At 40.3% G+C, this 24,605-nt stretch overlaps 1 protein-coding gene across 18 annotated transcripts in view; it reads right to left on the minus strand.

Moving 5' to 3' along the window:
* Positions 1-24,132, minus strand: part of LOC128887448 (casein kinase I) — a 93,216-nt gene extending 69,084 nt beyond the window's left edge. For 9 of the 18 annotated variants that reach the window (XM_054143311.1, XM_054143319.1, XM_054143317.1 and 6 more), the window contains exon 1: positions 22,631-24,132. In XM_054143311.1, coding sequence (XP_053999286.1) covers positions 22,631-22,862 — 232 coding nt within the window. In that variant the 5' untranslated portion in view covers positions 22,863-24,132. The remainder of the gene's footprint in view (positions 1-22,630) is intronic. The other 9 variants (XM_054143324.1, XM_054143322.1, XM_054143327.1 and 6 more) reach the window with 1 other exon arrangement.
* Positions 24,133-24,605: the final 473 nt, after the last annotated feature.

Raw genomic sequence — 24,605 nt, forward strand, 5'->3', positions numbered from 1 at the left:
AATGTATCTACGATGAATTGTACTAAAAAATATACTCATAAATATATCAACTACTAAATGTACCCATAAAAATACTCATAAACGTATCAACCACTGCACGTACTTATAAACATACTGTCCCCTTTCGAATCCAATCAATTACGTGCATACACATTTTCTACAGTCAATTCATCACAAACCCCTCGTCCATCCGTGCATTCTTCACTTCTAAGCATCCCGCGGAACTCCGCGAGGCACCAGACAGTATAATAAAGAAGAATGCGCGAGCGCATTAGGAAGCGAGACCTCCGCCGTTTTTTATCGCTCCCGAAATTGCTGACTGGAAATTGCACGAATCGAATGTGACGTTTTCCTCCGTGAAGTACCTGCCCCGAAACCGCGAATCTCCGCCAATGCGCGTGGCCATACATAAATCATTGTCAGCAAGCACAAGTCGATAGCAGGCCGGGCTAACGAGCGGAACCGCGCTAGAGAATCGTTCGCCACGCTCGATGCATGACTTCTGACGCCATACGGTGTTTGCTGACGCCTCGCGTTTTACACGTGCGCGATAACACGCGCAATAAGAAGGATTCGAGGAAAACCGGAGGGTCGATAGTTGCGAAGAAAAACGAAAATACTCGCGAATCGTCGGACGTCTGCTCGATATGCCGCTTACTTTCTCCCATTACATCGGCCTTGGCTCGGGACCGTCGTTCTTTCTTCGTGAACTTACTTCCAAAGTCGCAGTCGGCGTAGTCTTCGCGGAAGGATTGCCACGGCGTTGACAATTTTATTTACGAACGAACCGCGAGTTTGTAAAGTTTGCTTTACGAATAGGAGTGGGCAAATGATTTTAATTCTATTGAATGAAGCTGTAATTTGTTTTGAACATGATGCAGTAGAATGCACCTGCACCATTGCAGTGAGAGAAATATGGTTCTATAAATGTGGGGGCTTTGGAGACATTTTTTTTCCTTTTTGTCTGTTTTATGCGAGGACTTCATAATGGGGTTGCGATACTTATTTGAACCACTCCGTGTGTTTATTCTTATATCTTATACTTAACATGTCTCAGTTTATCAATTACCGTTTTCGAACATTTTTGTCACTGTGCTTATAACCTCAATTCGAAATTGTTCTCTACCTCCAGCTCCATACTATACTAGTATCCAAAAGAAAAATGATTTCTCAACGTAACTTAGTTTATCGATTACCCTTTTCGAACATTTTTCTCGAGCTATCCTTATAATTTAAATCCAACATCGTCGTCCAGCTTTACCTCTATCACGTACTTGTATCTAGATGAATAATGATGTGCCACTGAGAAAACAAACCCCACTTGGAATATTCGACACGAAACAGATTAATTATCCCATGCAAATCCCTGGCTCGTGTGCCACACGCCGCTACTTTAATTTCGTTCTAACGCGACATCTGGATTCCCTCTTTGCCACGAGCATCCGAGACGCTTTCAGCTATACAAAGGATTGTGGAGACGAGCATCGGCGCGCGTATCGTCAATACCGCCGCTGAAATCGGGAATAAACCGGGAACAGTAGGGCCACGGTCGTTACAGAAAGGCCAGTAATTATTCCCCAGGGAGCCATTCGCTCACGCCTTAACGGAGGATTCGTTGACCCCGTGAAAATGAAAAAGAACACGGGCGTAATCCTACGCAATTAACGAGGCTCCGCGCGAACGAAACGGACATGTAATTCCGCCGTTAATCGGCACGATAACGAGCGATTTTCTTTTAACGCGGGTTCGAAACTTTTAACGATCGGAATCGAAAACACGGGGTTAATAAAAAAAATCACGCGCTTCCGTTCCGACGAGCCGGACTAATGAAGTAATTAAGGAACGGCCTCGTGCCGATGCGAGTTCGTTTATTCGTCGCCTTGATGCCTCCAGCGTGACACGGTGACACAAATGACGAATAAATATATCGACGAGTATCCATGATATCGTTACAATATTCGACTCGTTTCTAGGCCTGGCTAATTAACGGAGTTTTGGAAGCTTTGTCGGTAATTGCGAGTCGAAGCTTCGGCGAACACCGTAGAAGTGCGTGAGAGACGCGAAAGAGAGGTGAACCGTGATAATCGATTCGCTGTATCGCCTTCAACGATTGGTGCACTTAGCGCCGGAGTGCGAGCCACGATCTTCCTTGTTAAACGTTACGTGAATCATCGAAGGTCTACGCAGACACACGAAACCGTGGGCTAGTGTTTGTCGGTTCTGGCCACGAAGTTTCGGCGGAATCGATGGGTGATTGGCGTGATTCTCTCGGGAAGCTTCGAACGCCTCTTGCTGCATACTTGACAAAATTCTATCCAGTAGGAACGTGTTCTCGGTACTTGCTGAGGGGAATGTTACAAGTGTCGACTTAGTATTGAATTTATAGTTCCGGTATGCTGCTTCTTATATTGGAATGAGTGTAGTTGAAAGTATATGTACATCAAAACCTACTTTTCAATCTACGCTTCATTATTATCACCATTGTATCACTTCTTCGGAATCCAAATATTAGGTTGTCCCGAAAGTTTCTTTCGCGAGTTGCACTCAATTATTTTATGTGGTCGTGTTTATATAAATAGACAATCTAATTTCATAGATATTCATGTTGTAACAGTAATGGAGCAAAATGAATCGTGTACAATTCAGTAATGTAACATGAAGCATAAACTATTGTGCATGTATTACTTATTAATAAAGCGAAAGAAACTTTTGGGACTGCGGATCTTTATGCAAAATAAAATCTTTGCGAACGTGCCTACAAAAATTGAACCTAAATAGGAATTCATTTTATTCTACAAATATTACAACGTGAACTTTACGTTCAATCTTTTTCATATTCTTGCATATTGTTTGCATTTTCTAAGTTCTTGCACATTCAAATTTCCCTAAATGCATAAAGATCCGCAGTCTAGTGATTGAAGAGTAACCCGTACAAAGAAAACGTTCAGTTAGTAAGCCAATGACAATGGTTCGCGTTTATTAAAATTCACCTCTCAATTTGCATCCCATTGTAGCTATTTATCGATGGCCCTATTGTACCATTCATCCAGAAGCCAAATATAATTTCTATGGTCTATAAAAAGAAGCCACGCAGGTAATATTGTAATATTGGCACAAAGTGACTGAAACTAGTGTGTATCGAAAATGATGGTGGACACGCGAAGGGGTTAAACGATACCGCACGCGCATCGATGCGTCAACCCCTAACGCAGTGCTTCTCAAAGTTTTCTGACCGCAACTGACCAGGACAAAGCACATAACTCAGTCAGCCCACTATCGCGACCAATAACCCCGCCTCGACGACGGGTCATATTTTACCATCAAAAGTGAGCCATCAAACGCCACTCCAAAGTTTGAAATTGTGGTGAGCCTCACCTATGGCTTTCACTCCGAACTGTTACCCGAATATTTTAAATGGTGCATTTTCTTGGATACTTTTTAAACGGTTTTGTCTTTACTGCAAGGCCAAGTGAATTCTTTTCATTTAATTAAATTCATCTGGTAGCTGCTCCAACATTTTATGTTTACACTAAAACTACCCAGCTGATCAATGTGGCCGGACTTCAAGCCTCGTTCTAAAGTCACTCAATTATTAACAATGCTTTTACCTCAATTTTTAAGGATTATTATAATAAAGTGTGTATAATAGGTACGCGTCGACCTCGCTAATTTTAAATACAAATATATTACTCTACTCCCGAACGAACTTAAAATTTGAAGCCAGTAATGAAAAAGTTTGTGTACAGCCATTCCAGCACACTTCAAACCAACGTACTACCACTTTATTCTAACTACTACCACGCCCTCCCTTGTGAATCCTCTTCGAAGCTACTCAATCATCATCCGCATGTCTACATTCCTACCTCGCATGACTCACAAGCTAGACTATCAGTCTCAAACCTGTTAAAACACAACAGAACCACTCCTGCATCAACCTCCGATACACATCAATTTCCCTCGGCTAGCTATGCTATCCAAAACCGTTTCCAACGTTTTCAACTCTCGCTTTTCCGTTGTCCCACGAATCCCATCGCGTATCGAGGACCAATTAACGCTTCTGGACCACCGAACAGGTAGATACCATAATAAACACGCGGTATAAACACGCGTGACACCGTTAATATCCCGGCGTGGGTCAAGTCCGAGTACCCGAAGAAGTGGCGATCTAAAAATATATCGCGTTTCCGTTGCCGAGCTGGCGAACACACTCCCACAAAGAGAGAGGTAGGGGAACCCGCGCGAAAGTGTGTGTTTGTGCGTGTTACGAATAGAGGGGAGTGCATCAGGCGAAGCAAAACAGGCAGAGCAGCGTCGAGGCGGCGTTAAAAGGACGTTACACGGTGTGCGGCTAGTCTAGCCGGATCCGGGGCCGAGTTCATTTCACTTTGCAGTCATCAGGTTCTCCTGAGTCACTCGAGCCAGCGAGTCGGCTGGCCAGCCGGGCAGACAGGTTGCTACCTGCCCTCGGAACATTCATGAAACGCCCGTGTGTGCGTTCGCGTGCGTCGAGACCAGCCGCCATTGGCGTGTGTGAGCGTGTTTCCCGTGCACGGTTGCGAATTCACCGATGCCACGGGTGCGGACCGGTCGTTCGACCGAGTGGATACTGGAAAATTGCGAAGACTCGGGTGCCCCGCCTCGGTGGGGCCCCTTTCGAACGTGGGGGAAATTAAGAGTCAGCTGGACGGCTGGTGCGAATCAGCTGACCGAGAACTTGGGAGCTGGGACATTGCTCTGCCCTGCGAGACCGAGGGGAGGTCCTCAAGTGTAACAAAAACAGGCTCGTTGGAGATCTTGGAAGCTCGTAATACTCGAGGGATCGTGGATTTTCAAAGTGTAGGAAATGGCTGGTCGACGTTCGTGGACACGCGCGAACGTTGTCGCTCTTTTGTCTAAGAAGCATGAGTTTCGCGTCGTCGACAGCCGACGACGCACAGTCAGTCGCTCGACGGATTGAGTGAGAGTCGATCGTAATAAAGTTCATTCCCAAAAACACGCCTCACACAAGCACTTACGAAATAATCAATTTTAAGTAAAGCATCAAAGTCGAGGCGTGAGTATTATGCATACAGCTATGTTTTTGTAAATTATAATCCCTGTTGCAATTATTGTACCTAAAAACTGTGGTGAAACAGTTAATATTGGTAATAATTGAGTGACTTTAGAAAGAGTTTGAGCTGCATGGCTTGAGGGGACGCCCAAATCCGGTGAATATTATTTAACAATTAAAGAATCGTATAGAAACAGTCTGATTGAATAGCAGTGAAGTGATAGCAAAAAGTTTTATATATATGTATATATACAAGAGAAAGATAAGCGGTGTACACTGTAAAGAACTACAGCTCGTCGGGGTGAATCAATGCACAGGGAATTAAGATTTCCAAAGATAAAAAACTGAATAGATGAATAATAAAGGAAATGTACATGTCTCTACACGAAAGAGAATGTTCTAATTTAGATTATTTTATCGTTCTACTTAAAAAGGAGGAATGTAACTCGGGTGTGTCGGTTGTCGATTATCTTCTAAAATATGAGCACAGTCGTCAAATGAGAACGTAACATAGGCGGTAAAACGGCTGCTTACCGTGCAAACTGCCTTATTTAGATACGTTCAAAATAGCTCAGACAGTGCACCTGGACGAACCTACGCACTTTCTGTGTAACAATGCAACGACGTGTATCATTAGTCTGGGTAGTCGATCTAGACTGATTTACTTCATGATTTAGTACGAACGTGAGCAACTCTTGCTGATTATAAGTAACGCTTACATGTACCCTAAGCAATATTGGTATATAATATGCAAGTTCTTTTCGCGCATAAAAAAACAACCATGTACACGAAAACCTTACTTCGCTTCAACTTTCAGTTTTCCAATGTATCAACCACACGATACATTTTTCGTTTCAGGGAAAGGTTAGATATTTCTTCTACCGCGTCTTGATGCGACTCTAAATCACGGAGAGAAATGAAGGTAAGATGCCACATCGTCTACTCCAGTGATCTAGTAAGGCAATCCAATGAGAAGCAAAAGAAATGTCTGATGGGAAAAAGCCATAAAAGTGTCGACTAACTTCAATCTACTACAGTAAAGTTCCTCTCCTCGTCAAGTGTTCAGTTTGTACTCCCATCAGAAAATCCTTGGGACTGTTAACTCGAAGCGTTGTTTAAAAAGAATATTTCAATTTACAAAAGATTCAGCGATACAATCGTGTTCCTCGAACAGAATTCCGTGCTTAGGTAAACAACGATCCTCCTTAGCGACGGGAATAAATTCATCACCGCTTAGAGGCACTGGATAGCGGAAAATCAGTCCTCGAGCAGGTTGCTCCTCTAGGTGACCGACATCGACAGTCGAACGTAACGCGAGCTGGAGAAGCGAAACTGGACTCTGCGAGAGCTTTCTTTGGTTTCTGTTTACCAATCGGGACAAGCAAACCGCTTTCTACGAGCACGATAAGAACAAAGTTCCCCCGAAGCTCCTTCGCGGCGATGAGAAAGTTATATAATCATAGTAGCCCAGGCGGAATACGCTGAGTAAATTAAAACGGAATCGTGGAAGACTGAGAGAGGATTTTCAACGAAGCAAATTGGATCGAGGATGAGAAGACCGTTGGAACAGCGATAGAGGAACCCTTGGAAACGCGTTCGCGGATTGTTTCGCGTTCATTTATTGAATTTTATCGCAACCACGAGAGACAGAGAAACGGACCGCGTTGTCCCCGTCGATCGCGGAACTGGGTCGATAGACGATAAATTTCGAGTACGTTTCTACGCGATCGATTTTCCTCGAACGTGACCGTGGGAACGCTGCGACGGGCACGATCGACCCCCTCAGGTACGACCGGAAGGTCGGTTTTACAGTACACTCTGTGGCCTACGGTTTGGAATTTCGTACTTCCTGTCCCCTTACACGCACCAAGGTTCCGCCCAAATACAGTACACATGTAGCGACTAACCTATTCCAGACCTAACTCCGTCGGTTTTCCTTTAATCCTTCGTTCCGTGAATTTGAATTTCGTTCTCTGCTAAGAAAGCATTTACGCGTTATTATCTCACATTTTGTCAGTGTTCCGAGGATACTTTTCTCGAGTATCGTTTTTCATGGAACGTGCCTCGAGCGCTGTTTCGGATTGTTGAACAAATGCCACGTGGAGAAAATACAGATACGGACAAGTCTGAGGCTATGAGAATGCAGAAACAAAACTGGAGCCTTTGTAATTTCTAAAGAAATAATTCCGAGATAAAATAACCTAATGAACTGACAAACGTAACGTATGCGAATTTACAAATATAAATTTTAAATTGTCATTTCTCATAGTATCGCCGTCTTTCATCAAATGAACAACTACCTCTGTCACACCTCTCTTAAGTTGGCAGGACCAAATCAGCGGAATTATATCGGACTTAGTGGACTATTTAGTACTAATTTGTACCACCAACAATAATTTTGTACCACGTGCCGTTTTCGAAAAAATCGTCGCACTCCGCTTTGATTTGTTCATTTATATCAATTTTTAACATTTTCAGTCACTAGCTTAATACTAAGCTAGCAGCGCCACGATTTTTTCGAAAACTCTAACAGGTACAAAATTTCTATTGATGGTACAAATTAGTACAAATTCAGCACCAAATGTATCCACTTTGTTTTTTTCATTTGTATTAATTTTGAAGTGTGGTCCTGCTACCTTAATATTAAGCTGGCAGCGCTACGATTTTTTCAAAAACATCACGAGGTACAAAATTATTGTTTGTGGAACAAACTAGTACAAAATAAGTACTAAATATTCCTCTAATTCCGATATGATTCTGCTGATTTATTCCTGTCAGCTTAAGAGAGCTTAATTCTCTGTCACCGCAAAATTGATAATTGATGATCCAATTTTATCTCCCGAAGTGCTCCATCACCGACCATAATAAGCAAAATAATTTAATAAACATATATTCTAAAAAAACATTAATTACGAAGTCATGAATCATTTAGATCTAAAATCGCATAACGGAACAACACCTCGTTTCGCGTGGCATCCATACTCTATTGATTAATAGCGGTCGTCCATCAATTATCTGTCGGCAGAAAGTAAATACGCATACGGCAGAGTACTATCTACGTAATCATCGAATGTTTAATCAATTTTATGAAGAACGTGCCTAATAATTTGTCGAAATAAACGAAGGTGTGCCACATACGTGATTAACACGTCAAACAACAAACATTATCTACCACAAGCTATTATTTAACGAGCAAGTGTTTAATAAATACAAAAAAAAAATAGTTATCGGGGCCATGTTTACAACGATTCAATTTTCTTTGGATGTGTGGTGCGCGCCCTTGAAGTTCGACCCCTAGCGCTTTTTTCTATGCCAGATAGAAACACGCCAATACGATCGTATCTAGCGCAATAAAATCGATAAGGACACCCGCAAGACTACACGCGAGAAAACCACACTCAAACGACGCCGACGGATTGTCAGCGAGGAAGATTCCGAAAGCGTCGTGTCGGGCATATACTGCGCCACTTAACAGCTTTACACCGTAATGACGTCATCGTCAGCTGATCGAGTTTTCCGGCGTGCACTGTCGCCGCGAAAGACAGCCGACTCCGTCGTGTCGCCGCTGGAGCTTTACAGCCGAGTTATTGCCCACACATTGCTACATATACAGTGACTCATGTCCACTGTCGCTCTGCGTATAACAAACAACGTCGACACAGTTATTTAAAGGCACCCTTTCAGAAATATTCACGAACCACTGCTCTGTAAGCGTTTCCGAGCCTCTAGCCTTGTCCTCTGCGTCTAAGAAACGCGACGGTTCGGAGTTCGATTATTTCGCGAAACAGACCAGAATGGCGCGTCGTTAAAGGATTGATAAACGGTAGGTACGTTTATCGCAAAGGTACGTTTGCAATTCAGATGCTCCTCTCGTCATCGGTATCCTTGACGTTGCCTGACACGGCGAATATCGCGGCCTAAAATCGCCTACCGAAACGTCGGTTGATCGTCAACGGAGATTTCTTCCTATGACTCCCCGAGAATCGATAAACGCGTCCTCGAGTTGTTCCACGCGAACAGTCGACTAAGCGTTCTCTCGAACGACGATAGAGGCCGATGCAAGATATACCGTGGAGAGACACCTAAAGACCGCGACGACTGCAATCAGTTTCACCGTGTGGCCGCCACAATGCGACAATCACGGGATAAAAATAAAAAATCGGACGTTTGGGCCACCGTGTTAACGATAGGATTTAGATTTCTTATTTAAAAACACTAATTTATCGTATGGGAAATAGGATGCTCTTATTGGGATAAGAAGCACACTTTAGATTTATAGAGTGGTTGTCGATGTAAACAAAAAGTTACGACAAAGATTGGAGAATTGGAAATAAAGTTAACGAAGGCGTTACTAGACTTTTTGTGAGATCACATTGAATATTCCACGATGGCAAAATTAAAAAGAAAAAATGATCACAAGCCAAGAGGCTCGGTGATAAATATTAGGTTGTACCGAAAGTTTCTTTCGCGAATTGCACTCAATTATTTTTAACGTGGTCGTGTTTATATAAATAGACAATCTAATTTCATAGATATCCATGTTGTAATAGCAATGCAGCAAAATAAATCGTGCACAATTCCGTAATGTAACATAAAACATAAAATATTGTGCATGTATTACTTATTAATAAAGCGAAAGAAACTTTTGTGTATAAATGAGAATGTGTATAAAATGTGTATAAATGAGAAAGTAACCACACCAGTGCCAATTGACTCCAATTTTCCAATGTTTACTATTATCCAATCGCATAAAGATTATAGGGTCGAGATACTAATTGGTAATTGAACCCGTTAATAAGGATTTTAATTGTTCTTATTCTTTGCCTCGTGATTTCAACGTCCACGATCCGCGAGAGACGGAGAACGTCGAGTGACCACGTCCACGAGGCGATCGCCCTTGGGTGAATGCGTTTATGGTCGCGGAAAGCGACGAGGAAGGTGATAAACTGATAACGCAGGAGCGCGAGACGACGTTAATGGTACCACGTGGCTGGGGCCCGCGAGGCGACGATTTCGCTCGGTGTATTCCGTGTCGAGCGAGTCACGATTCAACGAGTGTCCCTTTCTAGCTCCCACTTCTCTCGTTTCTCTCGCAGCGATGAACGGAAAAGGGAGTCGATCGATAGAGTTATACGATATTATCTTTGTGTTCGCGATACCGTCAGCCGCGCGAATTACCGATATATGACGAATGAGGACTGACCATAGCCGGGATCGTCACTAGCGTCGGCTTGATTTCATTCCGATAAAAAAAGAAATGGCTGGAATACAAGCCTCCGTTAACCGATATATCACTGAATGAACACGATCGCTGCACGAGTTAAATCCGACGATCCGTCCGCGAATTTCACCTATGAATGGGTAATGGATACCGAGCGCAGACCTGGGCAAATTTTCATTGAAATGGAGACGGGACATAATTGATTTCGAATCGTTATTTTTTATACCAGATGGTTGAAAGTAGAAGTTATATAAATTCATTTGAAACGATAGCTGTTTCAAGAAATTCTTTTGAGAAATCTTTACAGCAATTTGATTCGAGCAAAACTTTATTCTTCTAAGTAATTAGAAAATAAAGTGATGTATTGTTCGACATAATATTTCAAAAGTGATCATTATTTTATACATAGTCCCCGTAGACATCGACGCGGATATTTATGATTTCGTTGCGCTGCGATTGCTGGCTCAACAGTATAATTTATGGAAAAGAAGTCGAGCTATGAAAGATCAGCTTCGACCTAATTCTACTAGCCTAGAGTGATATTCTTAACTTTTTTAAATTTCTTAATACATCGACGTGCACTGGTACTCGAAATTTGAAAAATGAGATTTCCGACCATAGTTATTCTTTTTTCAATCTCTCTTCAATTCTTTTAGTTAAAGATTTCAACGGGACACCAAGGTCAATTTTATCTTCTCTGATGTAATTTCATATCTGCGACGCGGGAACCATTCAAAGATAACCACGCAATAAAAAGTGACGTCGAAAGTCGTCGAGACGAGATGCAAATTGAAAGTTTGTATATCTTTCGGGACATATGTTACAAGATACGTTGTCAAGATCAATTCTTCATTCCGTTAATTGAAAGGTCGCGATCTTTTAACGCGTTGACCGTCGCAGCCCTATTGAACGAAACGAGAGCCCATTCCTCGCACAAGCATCAGCTGCGAGCCAACTTCTCGTTTATTTTACCGCTTCCTGAACGAGTGTTCGCATCTCTAATCCATACTAATTTTCATTTCCCTTTCAGACATCCATTAGAACATTATTTCATTCGTAAACGTACATCGAAAAGTTAAAAATAGTTCACGACCCGAGTTCCCCTAATTGTTGAGAACCCGATGAACTCGCATTCTAATGGAAATCCATCTCATTCGACGAACTCAGGAAATTCTCGAGAGCAGAATCGACAGTCGGTGCCATGAATACGTAATTTCCACTGCCTGAAATAAACTTCGAAAAATCTATTTCAACGACGAACTCGTCGACGATGTGGCACGTTCGATGATTTTAAAATATTTAATCGGCGGGAAAAATCGGCGAAATATCGATGATGGGAATCCAACCATGATCGACGGTCGAGTGAATCCGAAATATTAGAAAGAATTATTATTGAGAGAAATAAGGAACTTATGATTGCATCGATATTCGATGAAATTAACAATTCCCCGCGATGAACGGGGAACTCGACACAGGGAATTAATGAATTGGCTCTTCCAGACCAAAGTAATTTTCTTTCTGCGTTGCCGTCGCTTTAAGTGAATTTCTTTCTTTGCAAAGCTTTCCACAAACCCGCATAAAAATTTAATTACCCTGCCTGCGATATGGAATGAAATAAAGGTCGAGTCTTCGTCGTTTATGCGCTATCGTAGCCTGGGTAAATTGTTTTTCGTTCATTAGATATTAGATCGTCTTCTCATTACTGCACTATCGGTTTTGTGCAACTATTTTTCTCTTAATGTTCAACGTTTGCCATTTATTTAAAAGCGAAACCATTCATTTAATCATCTCTTAATTACATATTTCAAGAGAGTATTAAATGAAAAGTCACAGAATTAACCCTTTGCACTCGAGAGGTGACTCTCAGTCACCATTAGGTTTCACGCAGCAAATCTAGAATACCTAATGTTTCTTTAGGTTTAATTTCTTTGGAGCTCGAAGTGTCAATAAAACGATTGTCGACGAAGTGAAGGTAAACTTATTCTCAAATCTATTAGGTTGTCCCGAAAGTTTCTTTCGCGAGTTGCACTCGATTATTTTATGTTGTCGCGTTTATATAAATAGACAATCTAATTTCATAGATTTTCATGTTGTAACAGTAATGGAGCAAAATGAGTCGTGCACAATTCAGTAATGTAACATAAAACATAAACTATTGTGCATGTATTACTTATTAATAAAGCGAAAGAAACTTTTCGGACAACCTAATAGATAGCTTAGAATTCATGGCAATAGAACGCTAAGAAACATCTCGAATTTCTACGCCTAATAATTGTGAATGTAATCCGTGAGAGAAACAACGATAAACGCAATTTCTTGGTTGCTGAACTACATATACGTAGACAAAGTCCAGCGTCCATCAAGTTGAGACTTAGATTGTATATTTTCATTGTAATGGATAGTAATTAATCTCTGCACCGACTGCATTACATTTCTGCAGTTGAAAGTATCACTGGGAATGCTCTGCAAGCTCTATTACCGATTATAAAATCAAAAGTTTGTTACTGGAGGAATTACACACTCCATGCAACGATTTTAATTTACACGTATGAATAGTACAAAGTCCCATAGGCGTCTCTTGGACTACACTATGCAATTGCGATCCTGTGACTAAAACCTGCAACTTCTCCTATAAACTGTAAGTGGCGCCGTTATAACAAACTTTGCTTATGAAGAAACTTTGTTCTCGCAGCAATAAAACGGACGACGAACTAATTTCTCAAGTATACGAGATAGCCCTATCGGTTGCGCCAATGAAACGTGAAGGACGACTCTATTCTGAAAGTACGAATCTGCAATTAGTATTAATGGAATTAGCGGACAAATTGATAACGCATCTCTCGCCGCAGCGATTGCATTCAGATAATGAACGGATAGAGCTCGTTAATCATCCGTTGTTTAGCGACAAATGGAATAATATCGAATATAACGATGAAGATTACGCCTATTCAATCACAGCCACGCGCGCAAATGGACGAAATTTTATTTGAATAATAATAACTGACGTATAGAGGAACCGGACAGTGATTTATAAGCTTATCCATCACTTAACGTCCATTATCAATTCGTTCTATAATTTAGATTGATATCTCTATCGAAGGAATAAGAGAACAAACCCTGTTCGTGGTTTATTTGTCATTTGAAATTATAAAAGTAAAGGTGGAACCATGATGAACAAATAGAAATTTGTACCTCTGGATTAGGTCTTCTTAAAAGTCACGGTTCGGAATGAACATTTATTGAAATCAATCAAGAGATATTTTTCTAAATTTCGTCGTCTACTGATTGAAAGAACTAGAAATTAATTTCTGACAATAGTTAAATACGTAAAAGAGAATTTCTGTACCACTGATCGGTAACATAATTTCATACAGGAGAGAAAATCTAAACCAGAGGTCCTAACGTATATCATTGAAAATAATAATGCTCTTTCCAACTACCTGCGACGAATTCCTACCTAGTTCCGAAAAATGAATTTCTGTATCACTGATCTGGAACATAATTTCCTATAGAAGAGAAAATCTAAACCAGAGGACCTAGCGTATATCATTGAAAATAATAATGCTCTTACCGACTACCTGCGACAAATTTCTACCTAATTCGGAAGAATGAATTTCTGTATCACTGATCCGGAACGTAATTTCCTATAGGAGAGGAAATCTAAACCAGAGGACCTAAAGTATATCGTTCAAAACAATAATGCTCTTATAAACTATCTGCGACGAATTTCTAATTCCCAAAATTCAATTTCTATACCACTGATCTGGATTATAATTTTGTGTGGAGAAGAGAAACCAAACTAGAAGTCGCAGCGTGTATTATTCCAAATAACAATGCTCGTGCAAATTATTGTCGCGTTGAAATTCGCGCCTCAATTAATCCGCTAATACTCAAAGGTGGTTCATGACTTGCGCGAATTTAACCAATTATTTCTATAGACGGACCGGAGGAGACACGTTCAATAGCGCCGATAGAAACGACCGAGAACGGAAAAGGGATGCTTCACACTTCGGTGAGTTTGTCGAACGAATGTCCGCGAACGTGAACGACGAGGTATTAACGTATCTCCATCGCTGTCCATGAAATCACTTAAATGTAAAGCAACAGCAGCTCTAGACTTCGAATCGATCGGTAGTAGCGACGTGACGATGCGTTTCCTGCCGGTAACGTTACCCAACTGTTGCCAAGTATTTCTAATCGCCTTGGTATCTCGATTCTGAGAGATACTTTCCGGGTGCTTTCCTCGAAATGTTATCCTGTACGTTGCCTTTTCTTATCAAAGCCACGGTAGGAATTCTCCAAATGAAATTTGTCTCAATGAAGGATCTACTGAACTCTGAGATCTTCTTGTAAGAGCACAGCTAATTAATTTGACACGTGGACAATTGGTAACTACTGAAATATTCTAGGGCTCGTTGTTCCCACTGAGCCATATCGAACTCTACCAGTCTTGTTCTTATTTGACTCATCGTTGTTAGCTATGGAAGGTGCAATACTACACTCGACCATTCTAAAACCCTCGAATGTACTACCAACGCCAACTATCGATAACAATGTGAGAATCTAAGCCAGGGAATCTAGGCCTCGACTGTTTTAGCGCTCGACGAGCACGCAAACTAACGCCGCCACTAATGAGTCTTCACCCTTAACTTTATTATTTTTTTTCGCGGTTACTATTTCAGATATTTAAATTCTCCAAAAACGAAAATATTCGTACTTATAAACTGCATCTCGTATATTTTTTCCAGGCTATTTTTTTAATTATTAACGTATGTTAATTTTTAATTATCGATAGACGTATGTTGCAGCAGTGCTCGCGATGAATATCAAAGAGACGATCGATGATGTTAACGCATCCGCGGAACAGATAGCGGTGCAACGCGTCGCGATCGCGCTACGACGCTTTAATATTAAGAATGACTCACGCGTTCAACGACGACGTTCTAAATGCAACCGAACTCGTTGCACGCTAGCGCTAACTTATCAAGGGATAATGTCGCTAAATCGTTGCAACTGCTGGCGCTATTGTCCCCCGTGAATTAGCATCGTCGCACGTAATTACGCGACGACACGCGTACTCGCGATCGACGATCGGGTCCGATTCGCGAGTTCCTTTCATTCGAAATAAAATTTTCTTAGTGGTCGTCGCTAAATTGTCCTTTTTCTTCTGTAGTATTCCTTTGAGTTTAACTATTCCTTGGTTAAAACTATTTTCTGTTTTAAATTAGGCGGAGTCTTTTCGGAACAGCGACTCCATTTGATGAGTTGATATGTGTTCAAAGGATTAGAAAATGATGGATTCTTTAAATTGAAGGGAATTAGAATTTAAATAGAATTTGTGAGAGTTTTTCTATTAAAAATATGAATTGTAATAAGAGAGACTCGTCTGAAAAACGAATGAACAGTGAATGGAAAAATTTCATCTCTCTTGAATGATATTAAAAAGCTTCACAAAGGCTCGGATACGCTGATCCGGAAAACATGAAATAGTTTAAACTTGATTAAACTTTATTACATGCATTTTTCTGCGAAACAGTTGCAATAATGTTCGGAAACAAATAATGAAAATTCAATTCCAACGTGGAGTTTCCATCAAAACTTATTCAATCAAAAAGCGTCCATGGTATCCACGTTTTCCTAGGTTAAAAATTATCTTTCGCATCCCCCTTTGATTGCTGACTACCATCCCCAAAGGATCGCGAGCCCTGTTCGAGCATAGGTGAACGTACCTCGATATAGTACGTGTTTTTCAGATATTTTTCAACGCGGCTGGACAACAGTTTACCCTATCGACCCGCGCAAACACGTCGGCGATGTTTGAATACCAGTCGCGCCAAAAAATTTGAACGACAGCCAAGCTTCCCTGTTGGCGTTTGCAGGAATGTTTCAATGCTTCCAGGATTTCCGTATAGCCTGGAGAAGTAACCGAGAACTGCGGTTTTGGCGGTCAATGATTTATCGCATCGGTTGCGCGCAACTTAATCCTTTCGCTACTGAGTTGCGATAATCCTGCAGGTATTAAATAGTAGCCTTGTTTGCACGGCTGCGTCGAAACTCGACTCTCCTTTTGTACGGGCGCTTTTCCTACGAACTCCGTCGTAATGAAAGGGTTAAATAGAAGGCAATCGATAGCGGGGAAATGGAATACTTCTCGATGATACCGGACATCGTCGCTTCGATCAAAAGTTGGAGCAGTGTTTACCGAGGTTTCTACTTTGTGACTTTCTCCGTGCTTTGCAGTGTCTATTAAATAATCTCTGCGAATTGTGGTATTTGTTTGTCATGGGTGTGACAAAACTACTTTTCTTTATTTACGAAATAATTTGGAAATGAAATTGATAATACCGTTCGGATGATTTAATGCAGTATTATCGATACTAGAAGTTATGAATCAAGGTTAATGATTCATGGTATCGACACGTGTAACTCAAACAGAAGGCAATAGGAAACGAGACACTTTCTGGTACCCTTATTTTCTTTTGAAACACTATTAATACCGCGTAACTTTGAACAGTGTGTGATATTAACAGCGTGAATGATCACCACTGGCTCAGTTCATACAGCTGGAATGATTCAATATTCCCCGAATTACCAACGGAAGCAGACAAAGCTGCGATTGGTGCAACAACCTAATTGTAAATGTCAGCACGTCACAAGTTCACGATAATTCGAGAGTTGTAAGCGGTTTTTCGCAAACCACCGAGGTCGAAGCACGGTTATAGTTAATCGTTAGAGTGTCTATTGTATTCTAGACCGCATACTAAAATAGTTACATAGTTATAATTGAATTAAATATTTAAACTATACGAGTATTCAAGTTCTCGAGTAAAAATTCAACAAGTCCAACAAACTCCGGCTGCTCCGCATTCGAACATTGTAACAAGTACCTGCATCAGTTGTCGAAAATATCACATCTTTTATTCGAAAAGTGACTCGAAAATAAATAGAAAAATAAATTCTATTTTTATTCGAAAGCCTCGAAACATGGTACACTGCAATAATTCGAAAAGTATTCCACGCTTCAACAGAGATGAATTTGAACGTTTTAACGAGTTACCGAGGCGGTTTTTTGACAAAAATCGACGCCTTTGGTTGAAAGCCTCGGACAGTGCAAATTGCAACAAGAGACGGCTTAATTCGTCGAGTCGTGAGCGTTCGAACAGTAGCGAGGCAACGGTCTCAATTTGTCGGAGGGATTTTAAGGAACCGTCGAGGCGGAAGAACTAAATGGGGATTCACACGCCGCTGATCTTTCGAAGATGAATCACAGGAAGAGGCTAAAATTTTTCAAGCCGACACTGACGCGCTGTTCGCAAGAAGAACACTAACGAAAACGAATTCACTGCCACATTCGAAGTGTTTTGTAACCGTAAAGGGTTGAAAACTCGAGATTATTAGTTTGGATTAATAATAAATTGATAGTTACATATTGGATTTCTCTATAACACATTTACCGATATATTCTAAGTCATCCGCAAGATTAATAATAAATTAATAGTTGGATGTTAGAATGCTCTAACAGGAAAAAAGGTATCGAAAGTATATGTTCCAATAAAACTTTGTTAGGCATTTGTTAGCAGTTATAAAAGCTTTAGGAAGCCATAAACGTCTGAATGTACCAATTAGGAAAGCATTAGGACCAGGTGTGTTAGTTTACCAATTACTGTTTGTTTCTGATCAAAGATGGAGCAACAAAAGGTAAACAATAATAGAAAAATAGAAAAATAGAATTCGAATATATGCATTAAATTATTACGTGTATAATCCTAATCAACTCCTTATCGTTTTCGTTAAGACTGTGCCGATAAGTTTTAATATCAAAGAATCTAAATCGATAAAGCTCGCCGAAAACTGCAATTGCTTCCAGGAATTAAATCTTTTATAATTAGTATCGCTATTTGAACAATCGATTACATTTTTACGTCGAATCATCAGCCGAGAACCTATAGGTGTTTCCATCGACTAACATCGAACTCACGGGAAAACAATATCTCGGATTACCGATCTGCTAATTCCACCTGTTTGCCTTAAATATTCATACCCGCTAGCAATGTTGCCGTTCGCGGTGCAGACTTTACAATTTAACGCAATTACGCGCTTTGGAAATTACAATGTGCGCTTTATTTTCTCGTCACGTGTGCTAAACGGGAACAATCGCTAAAAGGAATCCCAATCACACGCGGCGGACGGTTTCTCACAAGACGTCGATTACATAAATTGTTAACGCTGTTATCAATGAAACAACACTTCGTATCTCCCCAAGGAAATTGCAGATTAGCGGAGCGAACGAAAAATGATACCGTGAATGAAATTTATAAAAATAAATTTCTTCAGACGGAATACCGTATGAAATTTATCGATCCGATTTTTACGGAGAATAAGAACGAGAGATGATAAAATAATTATACGTTTAACGCGGTCGATGCAAGCAAACAAGCTATATACTAGTCGTAAACTTTCTTTTGCGAACTAGTTGCGTTATTAATCATTAGACTGCGGATCTTTATGCAAAATAAAATCTTGGCAAACGTGTCTACAAAAATTGAACCTAAATAGGAATTTATTTTACCCTGCAAATATTATAATATGAACTTTACTCTCAATATTTTTTATATTCTTGCATACTGTGCGTACTTGCATTTTGTAGTTTCTTGCACATACAAATTTTCTATAAATGCATAAAGATCCGCAGTCTATTAATCATCGTTTAAACATAAGATTTTCCCTTTTGGTAGTATCCTGTTTGTTCTGTTTAATGTGGACCATTCTATTTCTTACTTTCATTATTTGCAACCTGTTTACGATATTCACGGCTTCGTTTTCCACGAAAAGGTTGTTATCTACAAAATCTCCGCGATAGTTGAAAACAAAAATAAAACACGAGAGGAAGATATTACGTGCAAGACGCGGAGCTTTCGAGCACGCAGAAGAACAATGCGAAACTCGGGCGGTTGAATCTTAATTCTGAAATATCAGCCAACTGTTTGTAATATAGCGACAAGGACAGCACGAGGGACCACTTGCGCTGGGTAATAATTGAACTGATAACGGGTAAACACGTACTGATGCAACGATGCATAGATCTATACCAGCGATTTTAGACGAGGAAAATGTTTCGCTATAAAAAAAAAGTCACGTGCAGTCCCATTGACGAGAACAATGCATTTTTATCAGAATTCCGTAGCTAACGGGTTGATTCGTAAATAACTTCCGCTGCAGATGAAGTAACAATGGTTGTTGAAGAGAATCATCCGCAGATAGAGATTTTTCATTTCCTAAATTGGAACAGGTGATAATCAACGATGACAATTATATAACTGACTAAGATTTATCGTGTAATGATATATTAGGAAAGAAATTGTAAATTGACAAACATAAATTATTTATGAATCTAACCAATATTTTTGTTACTCTTTCCTCTAATTAAGACTTCATTCTGGTCTGCATTTTTAGTCATATAACGCATTGCAAATTAACTGCTCCATTGTTTATGTAAATGGAACGATGTAGAAAGAGCGGAATAATAAAAAGTGCCAGTAAGTTGCTTGCAATTTATTAAAATTTTACTATGCTTATGCATAAAACATTCACATCCGATAAAACTTTAACGATGTTCATCGGTGAGAACAAAATAGTAGAATAATTCTTCAAGTGGTAAACAAACAATTCCATCGATTTTGTTTTGGACAAATAAATTTCCAAATGAAAAAATATGCGTGAAAAATAATTAAGTAGCTCTTTGAATCGTTGATAAACAATTCCATTGATTTCGCATAAAAATACGTGTACATTTTGTTCAAATAGAAATTCTTGCTCGCGAGGAAAATAATAAAATATATTTATCAATACAAAAAGATATCAATTTAGACTAGATTTAAATTCATGTTAAACTGTTTTGCATACACTTTAAATACGTCGAAAGAAAACCGTCTTATGTACATCTTTATGTATTCAAAAATACCGACGGGAAAATTGTATGAATACGATTCAAAGAACTTAATAAAATATTCGACAACCGAATGGTTTACAGTTACCGTTAACAGCTGTTAATTGGGAGTCCAAAGCGGCCTATTTGCAGAACGCGTAAACATGCATAACAAAACTGAAACTCGACACTAATAATCGCACGACAAACATAAACAAGTCTATATTCGGCTTCCCTCTTAGCATAGATAAAATGTATAAATTCACCACGCAGAATTACGTCACGCGCGAGACGTAAACTTTGACGATAAGCGGTGCATTCGAAATGCAAAAGTTAACGCGTCATCGGTCAATTTACACCGAACCCTCGTGCGTTTCTATTTCCACGACTTTGAAATGCAAAACGATAATATTATTTTTCTGCTGTAAATATAAATCGAAACATCCTGCGAGTTGTTACCATTTCAACGTTACTGAATTTTCGAAAAATCCTGGGCAAATACAGAATATATTCATAAGTAAGAATATCTTAGATAATCTTATCTATCAGATTTCAATTACAGTTATCGGAATAGCAGAAATTAAACGCTTTCGGATAAAAATGATAATATTTTGGGACTCTACAAATCATGTTCTTGCAGCGGAAAAATAAACTTTTCGAACGTGTGGTTCCACTACAATCAATTATAAATTTTATTATCTTCGACATTGTATACGATCACGAGGAACCTTCGTATTTATGAGCAAATCAAACTGTCTCCAAATCTGTGAAAATAACGTACAGGGAATTCATGGACTCCGAAACTTCTCTCCTGTTTCTACTTCGATTAAGCACGCGATACTTCAAAAAGGTTGCAACACCTTTGAAGTTCGATCGACAAAAAACTACAATTTCGCCAAACCAACGCGCGAAGATCGATGTGCACGAAATAATATCAGAGACAGGAATCCCCATTCTCAAGCGCCCCGAAAAACATATTTCATTTTCTCGAATAACAATTCCCATATCGAAATAAAACGACGAATCAAATTATGAATGAAACGAAAATAGCGAGGTATTTATTTTACCGATGAATAAGAATTCTCTGTTTGAAATCCAAAGTGGCGTCGGTTAGAAGCATTTCCTTGCTTAAGGGGCTGGTTAGTCGCAGTCGGGAAAATGGAAACGGACAGTTTCGCGTGTGTGTGTGTGTGTGTGTGTTTTTAAGGTATTAAATAATAATTTTTCTGGATGAAATGTAAATATATTACAAAGTATGTCTTAGAGAACTATAAAAGAATTTTTGTTTTAAAAAAAATGGCGTGGGTGGCCACTTGATTTGCGGCGAGCAAGATTTCTTCAAACTGATGCACCTGGAAACAAAACTAAAGGTAGATTTAGAAAATATATTAGACTAACGGGTCCCTGATCGAAAGACTTTTTATTTTCTTATATACTTTTTTTTTTATCCTGTATTGAATCGCTTAATTTTAATGAATAAAATTGAAAATCAACTTTAAATGTACGCCAACTTGTTTTAAATTAATTTTTTCCAGAATCCTTCGTTCAGGGACCCGCTAGACTAATCTATTTTCGAAATGTACCTTTGTTTTTGTTTTCAGGTAAACCAGTGTAGAGAAATCTTGCTCACCGCAAACCTATGTGTTTAAGGTAGAATGTATTCGTACACCGATCAATTTCCCAACAAACGTTCGTGTGAAATTGTAGTTTTCTTCATTTCTTTTTTTTATAATCAATGATATTTTACATATTCTCAGAAATCTCTAAGATAGATACAGTCCAAACAACATTTACTAGCTGATAATTTGTGAAATTAACAAAAAAAAAATGCGAAAAGTGGGTAAAAATATAGAAGCAATAAGTATTTGTAGAGTTTGTAACGTAAACACACTAGTTTATTGCTTCGTACGAATTAGAAAACATCAAATCTCCAGTAAGGTACTTTTAAAAATGGCTCTAACAGAGGAATTGAAGAAGATCTCACTTCTTATTAACTTCTAACTAATAATTTGCTTCATTTAATGTTTAGAAAGGTTAAAATTATTATAAAATCAAAAGGAAATCTCACGAAGAAAGTATTACATACTTGCAAATTACTATAAATTTCTTTCTTTTTAATCAAGTTTAAAAAATTAAACAGTCGTGCGAATACTTATTGCTTCAACATTTCTGTTTCTTTTTCTTGGTAATTTCGCAACTTACATAAATAGCTATTTTTTTTTTTTGTTTGTATTCTATCTATTGTATAGATTTCCGAGAATATGTAGAATGTCATTGTTTATCAAAAATAAGTTAATAAATCACAATTTTACATAGGTTTTTTTGGAAATTGATCGTTGTACGAATACTTTCTGCACCCGCTGTAAATTCTCTCGATGGAACGTCCACGGGAATGAAAAAACTAGAACGATAGTAAAATGGTAAATAGACTTACCGAGTCGGAGTTCGCCGAAGTTGCCACAGCCGATTTTCTTGCCGACGCGGAAGTTGGGACCCACCATCTGTACCAGGGTGGCCGAGGACGTGCCACTGTGCCTCGAGGAATGCACATTGGATCTGGCGGCGTTACCGCTTCCACGGGAGGTCCTCTTGGCGGCTTCCTGTTCGCGTTCAGAGTTACGCGCGAGCTCCTTCTCGCGCGTATCTCTGCCGTCCCTTTTCTGCATTTTGCTACGTTAGTGTCCACCGTCGTGGCAGAGTATATATCCCGCGACAGTCCGTTCAACTGCTGTGAACACGCTCGAAATACTCTCCCTCCTGGGACAGGTCGAACAACAAACCCCCCCCGGTCGATTATCAGTGTTCGCGACGTCGTACGTTGTCGTATCGGGGATCGATCCCCATTCTTGACATATTTTTCTTTTCGTGTACTTCCCTCGGGACAACCGCCGATGGAAATATCACTCGAGCGGCTTCCTGGGGATACACGCGCACGCACACACACACACCCACAGACCCAAGGGACACACACCGTGTACGCGGCGAGTCGCAGGTGTCACGGTCCGTCGGTCGATGCCTTCAGGGGATCAATCCCCATGCTATCCTAACCTCCAAGCAGATTTCGTGAGAAATTGTTTACACTCGATACCGAAGCGAAGAAAGGTGCGGAAAGGAAGAGTAACACGCGCGCAAACGCTTGCACGTATATCTCTTTTTCCCTTCTTTTTTCTTTATATTCTTCTTCTGGTTTCTACCTGTTTCTATGCGGCTAGTGGTTATCACAGACGGAAGCGAGTGTTCGTCGCGTCGAAGATCCTGGACGATTCCATATCAATTTCAACTTGGCTTTCTTCTCACCCGGCCGGCCGGGAGAAACAGTCACAGATAAATGTCGCGTCTCAGTCAATACGGCGTGCATCGCCGTGACCTGTTCACTTGCACGGTAACACACTCGTAAACCACCTCCATTACAAACGGCCCCGCCGCGTGCGATCGTACCGTTTCAATCTCTCGTGGCCCGATAGACAGACCGCGACAGGCCTGCCTCACCACCGCCACGAACTTGATTCCTGTGGTTACGATTCGGGGAGCGCCGCCGTAGCGGCTCTGAAACTGTTTTCCCGGTGACACGCACACACGGTCACCGTGCACTTGGCGAGTCTCGTATGTTCTTGGTCCTCGTCTAAGGAAAAGTCCGCAGTCGTGTCACCACCAGTATGCCCGTTCGGCTATTGTGTGCCCACACACGAGCCCGGATTAACACCGAGCAAGTCTTCCTCGCGGTCTTTCTGTTACACCTCGGTCGCCACTCTTTCCGTGTCTTACTTTTCGAACCTCGCTGGGAGAGATACGACTATTTTCCCGACCGTGCCATCGACCGATCGCACACGCACGCTATTCGAAAGAGCCGTCGAACGCGGACGAACGATCGCGGACAAGCTTACGCTCCTGTCTCTCGCGCTCGACTCGACATGGGTGAGATTTGTTACGAGGCCGACAATGCTGCCAACCCAATCCAAAGTAAGGCCGCGTTCACAACGTACCGCGATGCTAGAGCCATCTCGTCTGGACGACCATGAACTATGTAACGGCGAATAGTGTTCTTTTTACCTAGGGGAAAATCGCCAACGCTAGTTACCCTCTCTGTTCGTGTTTTATCTTTTATCAATACTTATTTATGTATGAAATACGCAACATCCCATCGAGTACAGTAGTATCTATAATGTTGGAGCATGTATTTTATAGAAAAGATAACGTAGATATTATTTTATCATTAGAAATACCATGAGTTGATATCAATGATGGACAAAACCCTAGACTTCGAATAAATCTGAAGTTTGCCGATGTGTTTGTCTTATTTCCTTCTTCGGTAAATGTTCAAAAGAGGAAACGAGACAAACACATCGGCAAACTTCAGATTTATTCGAAGTCTAGGGTTTTGCCCATCTCTGGACTTGATATTCTTTCTT

Source organism: Hylaeus anthracinus, unplaced genomic scaffold (genome assembly GCF_026225885.1).
Source record: "Hylaeus anthracinus isolate JK02 unplaced genomic scaffold, UHH_iyHylAnth1.0_haploid 11989, whole genome shotgun sequence".
Taxonomy (NCBI): domain Eukaryota; kingdom Metazoa; phylum Arthropoda; class Insecta; order Hymenoptera; family Colletidae; genus Hylaeus; species Hylaeus anthracinus.